Source organism: Netta rufina, assembly GCF_964035555.1.
Source record: "Netta rufina genome assembly, chromosome: 5".
Classification (NCBI taxonomy): Eukaryota; Metazoa; Chordata; class Aves; order Anseriformes; family Anatidae; genus Netta; species Netta rufina.
The window spans coordinates 21,462,017-21,468,241 of NC_140128.1; the positions used below are offsets into that span (position 1 = coordinate 21,462,017).

Sequence of the window (6,225 nt, forward strand, 5' to 3'; positions counted from 1 at the left end):
TAATAGGTTGAATTTTTAGGCGAGGAAGGAACAGGCCTGGGTCCTACCTTGGAATTTTATGCATTGGTAGCAGCAGAATTTCAGCGGACAGATTTGGGAGCTTGGCTTTGTGATGATGATTTTCCAGATGATGAGTCTCGGCAGGTATATATATGTTTGCATTTTTAACTGTTAGTGTACAAAACTTCTGTAAAAGAAAAATGAGCTAGATGGGCAGGAAGGGAAGAACACATGGTCAGTGAGCAGCTGCTCTCCATGGTCAAGAATGACCACAATGTTCCACAGCTGTCTTTCTCACCTGTTTTCTTTTTAATATAGAAGTATAGTATAATAAATTAAACAGCACAATTGTAAAATTAAATTCACCCTTAACAATGTTATCTTTTTTTTTTCTCCCATCTCTTAAATCAGGTTGATATTGGTGGTGGATTAAAACCCCCTGGCTACTATGTACAGCGATCGTGTGGACTCTTCACAGCACCATTCCCACAAGACAGTGATGAACTTGAAAGAATAACAAAACTCTTTCATTTCCTTGGAATTTTCTTGGCTAAATGCATTCAGGACAACAGACTTGTGGATTTACCCATTTCTAAGCCTTTTTTTAAACTCATGTGTATGGGAGACATTAAAAGTAACATGAGTAAGTTGATATATGAATCACGGGGTGACAGAGACTTGCACTGTACTGAAAGTCAGTCAGAGGCTTCCACGGAAGAAGGGCATGATTCCTTGTCAGTGGGCAGTCTGGAAGAAGACTCCAAATCGGAATTTATTCTTGATCCACCAAAACCTAAACCTCCTGCGTGGTTTAATGGAATTTTAACATGGGAAGACTTTGAATTAATAAATCCACATAGAGCTAGGTTTCTAAAAGAAATTAAGGACCTTGCAATTAAAAGGCGTCAAATTTTAAGCAACAAAAGTCTGTCAGAAGATGAAAAAAATACAAAGCTACAGGAATTAATGCTGAAGAACCCATCAGGTTCTGGACCCCCACTTAGCATAGAGGATTTAGGGTAAGAATTCTTGAATTTATAAATATGCAAACAGTGTTGTATTACATGCAAATGTTACCAACGTTACCATGTTTAATTAAAAATGAAGATTTATTTGTTTTAAATAATATTGTTGGGGAAAGGTGCAATCATTAGAGGTGCAGCAAAATCCAGCTTGCTCTGAGTAGGTATATTCTTATTCAGTACTTTGAGAGTTTTTCCTTCTCATTCATTGTTCTTTTTTATTATTTCAACTTAAATGTGGCTGCACTGTGATGTCATTATGACTGTAGAAACACCCAAATATCTGTGAAGATCTTTACAAATATGTGAATCAGTAGGTTTGTTATTGCAACTGTTGACATTTATTAAGTCTTCTGAGGAGTTTTAAAGAGGACAGATTGAGAAATTTGGGCAATTCTTCTGAAATTTGGGATTGTGTTAATAGACACACAGTGCAGTGTTTGGAGACTATGTTAAGCAGAAGATTTGCTAAAGGTCAGTAAATGTTAAAGAAACAAAAAAATACCGGTGTGAACGTGGATAGGGATGTTATCTTTTGTAGTTCTGAATTATTTCTTTTGAAACGCTGGTTCTTCTACCATTAATATTACTCATTAAAATCATCTTGTGCCACAGGGATTGCATAGTTAAGGTTCAGTAATTGCTTATGGCCTTGCTGACTTATGGGTGACACGAGAAAGAATGCAAGTAGCACTGTTGAAGGGCCCAAATGTCTAATATGTTAAGTGGCCCTGTAACTGTTACTGTCGGGAATTCATATAAAGAGTTATTTGAGACTACTTGAGCAGTTTAATTGAGTTCACAGTTTTGAAGCTGATTAACAATGCCAAACTGTAAGATGTTTTTGGTAGTATTCAAAACCAAATAAGCCGTGGGTGAATACACACATGCATAGCATAGACATGAACCACTGTTTGCATAGTGCGTTACTGACTGTAGTTTGCTACCATGGTGTGACTATTCAGATATGTACTAAATGATCCACAAACAGTGTTTGGAAGTAGAGGGGAAGGGAAGGTTGTAGTTCATAAATCTGGTGTATTTGTAAAAGCAGTAGCAAACTTGCTTCCAGTTAGTAACTGTCTTCCTGTTTTGAAGTTTAAATTTTCAGTTTTGCCCTTCGTCCAAAGTATATGGGTTTACAGCTGTGGATCTGAAACCAGGTGGTGAAGATGAGGTAAGGAAAGAACCTACCTTCAGAAATCTCAGCAGTAATTCTAATGCAGAATGAAGTCTTATGGTATTTGTGTTGTTTTTGCAGACTGTCACAATGGATAATGCAGAGGAGTACGTAGATCTCATGTTTGACTTCTGTATGCATACTGGTATACAGAAACAGATGGAGGCATTCCGAGGTAATTTTCATTATGGCAGAATATATGTGTGTATTTAGGTGGAATCAGCGGTGTTCTGGGTATCCTGGTTTAAAGTACTAGCTTAGAATGGCTTTGAAACACAAACTTTTAAATTAAGGATGTAGCAGGTAAGAGATGCACTTCATAGCATTGCATTACTTATGCCATTGTTAACCTTGAAGAGATTCTTTGTTCATTGATTAAGAAATTGTTGGTTGATTCTGATTTGATTGAAGTACAATTGAAATGCTTATGTTATTTTTATAAACATTCTTTTGACTTGCATGTATAACTGTGTCTTGTATAAATTAAAGATGGCTTCAATAGAGTCTTCCCAATGGAGAAGCTGAGTTCCTTCAGCCACGAAGAAGTTCAGATGATTCTTTGTGGAAATCAGTCGCCTTCTTGGGCAGCAGAGGATATCATCAATTATACGGAACCTAAGCTGGGATATACACGAGACAGGTAATTGCAGTCTAAGTGATTTAAAAATAGTAGCTAAAAGATGCGTGATGTGCAAAAATGTCCAGAATGTTTCTTAGATGGAAAAAGCCGAATTGCTCTTCAGCCAGTATTAACCCCAACTAATTGCCATACCTATATGAAATAGTTATATACGTTGCAACAGACAGAAGGTACTTAGGGTCTTTGTGATGAGAGGATTTTTTTTTAAAAAAAAAAAAAAAAAAAAAAAAAAGGAAATATTAAAATGTCAAAACCTAGTCAAAGTAGAAGGGCAGCTAACTCATACAAGCTACTAAGAAGTAGCGCTTCAGGGTTTTGACTTCTGTCTGTGGTGGTGGTTACAACTTCAATTGGGTATTCTTGGTATTTGTCTTTTTTCTTATTTTTCTCTTCAAGTGTAGTTAAAACAAAAAATGTACTGTGGGCAAAAAATATACTTGGGATTGCCTATTGGGAAGTGGTCTTGGTAGTTTGTTAGTTCAGGTGTTTTTTTATTATTTTTTTATTTTTCTCCTGCTGCTTGTCATGTTTGGTAGCTAGCTGTGAAGTACAAATTACTTTTGGAACTGTGTTAGTGTAAGTATGATGCGAAGGATTCTAGTCAGTCCAAGATGCTGTGCAGAGGGATTCTTCTACTTACCCTGCCCTGCATACAAAGATGCAGCTGAGATGTGGTTCCTGATACCTGAGGGCATGTTGTGGCAAGCAGTGCTTTCTTCATACATACCCCATCCTCCTGCTTGTTCCTTGGGCTGGTATAGATGAAAGCAGTGGTATCTGGAGGATTCTGTGAAGTTCTGTTCTAGTCTGTTACATTTTTTGTATTTTTCTGCGTGATGGTCTTCAGCAGGATAGAAATGAAATTATACATAAATGGAAGTGGTGCATGAAAGGTCTTAAGATTAGTCAGTCTTCTTAGGATAGGTCTAAGTTCTGTCTACTTCTCTAACGCTTCTTAGAGAAAATACCCAAATAACACTTGAGGATAAGTGTGAAGAAAATTTACCTACCTGCATTTTTCTGTGTAATGTTCAGCAAGGAGATTAAAGAAGTATTTTTACATGCTTTGTGGTGGTTCTGTTCTTATCTTACTACTACTGAACAGGCACTGGAGGCTTACAGTGACTACGTAGATTTTACTAAAGGTGCTTTACAAAAAAAGCAACTTACCATGGAATTGCCATCTTAACTGATTTTTTTAATTTATTTTAAGCCCCGGATTCCTTCGGTTTGTGAGAGTTCTGTGTGGTATGTCTTCAGATGAAAGAAAGGCTTTCCTCCAGTTCACCACTGGCTGCTCAACACTCCCACCAGGAGGACTGGCAAACCTACATCCCCGGCTCACCGTTGTACGCAAGGTATGGGTTCTGCAGGTTACCTCTCAAACCAACCATTCTGGCTTTTGAATGTAGTCCTCGCTACATTAAGAAAAAATACTATTTTTCTTTCCTTTTCTAATTCGTACCACTGTGCTGAGTTTTCAGTACTAGCTTCTGTTTCAGGTCTGTTCTGTGACATCATAATTGATTACAAAGGTTTTCATATACATAAAAAAGATAAATTTGTAAGTTGGTCTGTAGGTTTCCTGATGCCACTGTTTTGTGGCTCGTTGGTGTTACATACATGTCATAAATTTAAAGGACCTTAAGCTTTTAACTTCTAAAGGAAGTATTGTGAAGAAGTGCAGTATCAATTGTTGTTCCTTTATCTCAGGTTGATGCTACAGATGCAAGTTATCCATCTGTGAATACGTGTGTCCATTACCTGAAGTTGCCTGAGTATTCTTCTGAGGAGATCATGAGGGAGCGTCTGCTGGCTGCTACCATGGAGAAAGGCTTCCATCTCAACTGAGTTGCTGACTGCAATACAGGACACGAGGAAGTGTTTTTTGATACTAGCGAAGCCTCTTGTGTTTGTGTGCAAAAAATATGATCTCCACGCTGTGCTCTGACGAGACTTGCCTTTTTTCACCTGTGAGGCTTTAGGAACATGTGGAATAAGTTTGTTAGCTGCTAATGACAAAACAAATCCTTGTAACTACACAGCCAGCAAGAAATTGGCACAGAACACTGTGTGATGCTTCAAGGGCTTGCACAACTGGAAATTAAGGTGGTTCTGTTTGACTGTTCCAAAGAACAGATCATCAGATTTTCAGTGTTCACTGATACAAATTTCTAACAGTGTATTTGTGTAAAGTTTGTCATTTAATACCTTGTACACTACAGTTGCCGTCACTGATCCCTGTTTTGCTGGCTTTAAGCTAACTGGTCAGAAACTTGCTTCCTTAAAACTTAGAGTTAATGGGCATCTCCAGCTTTTTCTTTTTTAATGGTGCCTGCACTATTGGAGTATTTTAGTGGGTTTTTGCATATAATCATGCACAACCTTTTTTTTTTTTCTTTCAAGTGGGAATATATTTTGATTTCTCAAATGCCCTGCTATAAAGATCAAATCCTTAAGTGTGTTTGTGCAGCTCAACAATAAAGCTATTACAAAAAACACTGGTTCCTAGTGCAAGGCACACTTAAAGCAAGTTTTACTTTTGGTTGTATTTTCTTTGTATATTATAAACATTTATTTAACTTGTTGCAGTTTGAAGTTTAAAAACAACAAAACACCCCATGTGTAAGCTCAACAGTAATCATTAAAATGTTTGCAACATATAAAGTTGTCGCCTCTGAATAATTCATTAATATTTCTTATGTTATTGAGACTATGTATGTTTTCTGAACACTCTCTCTCACTTTTTTCAAGATTTAAAAGAATTACATGGCAATAATTGCTCTCTCTAACTTGCCTCTGTACTCAACTCCTTCAAAATTATTTAGAGCAACTTCTTAAGAAGTAGTCTGGCAGTGGTAACCTTGATGTGGCAGATTTTGGTGCTTGTGCTTTTCAGAGGGTCCACGTGGCCTGAGGTTTTCATTCTTTATTACATTGGAGTGAAAACTGGGTCACACGTTGCAGCTGATTCAGCCTTACTTGAGATGCATTGCCTGTCTTGGGCTTGTCATGTGGTGGGATATTTATTGGTGGAAAATGGCTCATGGTAAGACAAAGCAAGTAAGATTTTGATGTATATGTGTCTTTAAAGATATTTAAGTAGTTGTTTTCAAAAAAAAAAAAAAAAAAAAAGGCAAAAATAGTATTTTAGTTGAATCTGTGTGGCAAGCTTTGTTCTGTGCCAGTTCTCTTTGGTAATAGCTTTTGCTTGGACCACGGCTGGGGAGAGCCTTGCCAAAATAGTCTGCCTCAAATACAAATCGGGGAGATGCCAGATTTCTTTTCATAGCCTGATATTTATAGGACTTTACAGGCATCTTCGTTGAAATTTCCACAATGCATAATTGAAGGGGAGTCTCCATTCCCCGCACTCCTGTGAC

The 6,225-nt window shown here is 37.3% G+C and overlaps 1 protein-coding gene across 11 annotated transcripts in view; it reads left to right on the forward strand.

Moving 5' to 3' along the window:
• HECTD1 (HECT domain E3 ubiquitin protein ligase 1) overlaps positions 1-5,535 on the forward strand; it is a 64,228-nt gene extending 58,693 nt beyond the window's left edge. For all 11 annotated transcript variants that reach the window (XM_084288333.1, XM_084288335.1, XM_084288342.1 and 8 more), the window contains 7 exons: positions 7-144; positions 412-1,019; positions 2,121-2,199; positions 2,284-2,377; positions 2,692-2,842; positions 4,056-4,200; positions 4,556-5,535. In XM_084288333.1, coding sequence (XP_084144459.1) covers positions 7-144; positions 412-1,019; positions 2,121-2,199; positions 2,284-2,377; positions 2,692-2,842; positions 4,056-4,200; positions 4,556-4,693 — 1,353 coding nt within the window. In that variant the 3' untranslated portion in view covers positions 4,694-5,535. The remainder of the gene's footprint in view (positions 1-6; positions 145-411; positions 1,020-2,120; positions 2,200-2,283; positions 2,378-2,691; positions 2,843-4,055; positions 4,201-4,555) is intronic.
• Positions 5,536-6,225: the final 690 nt, after the last annotated feature.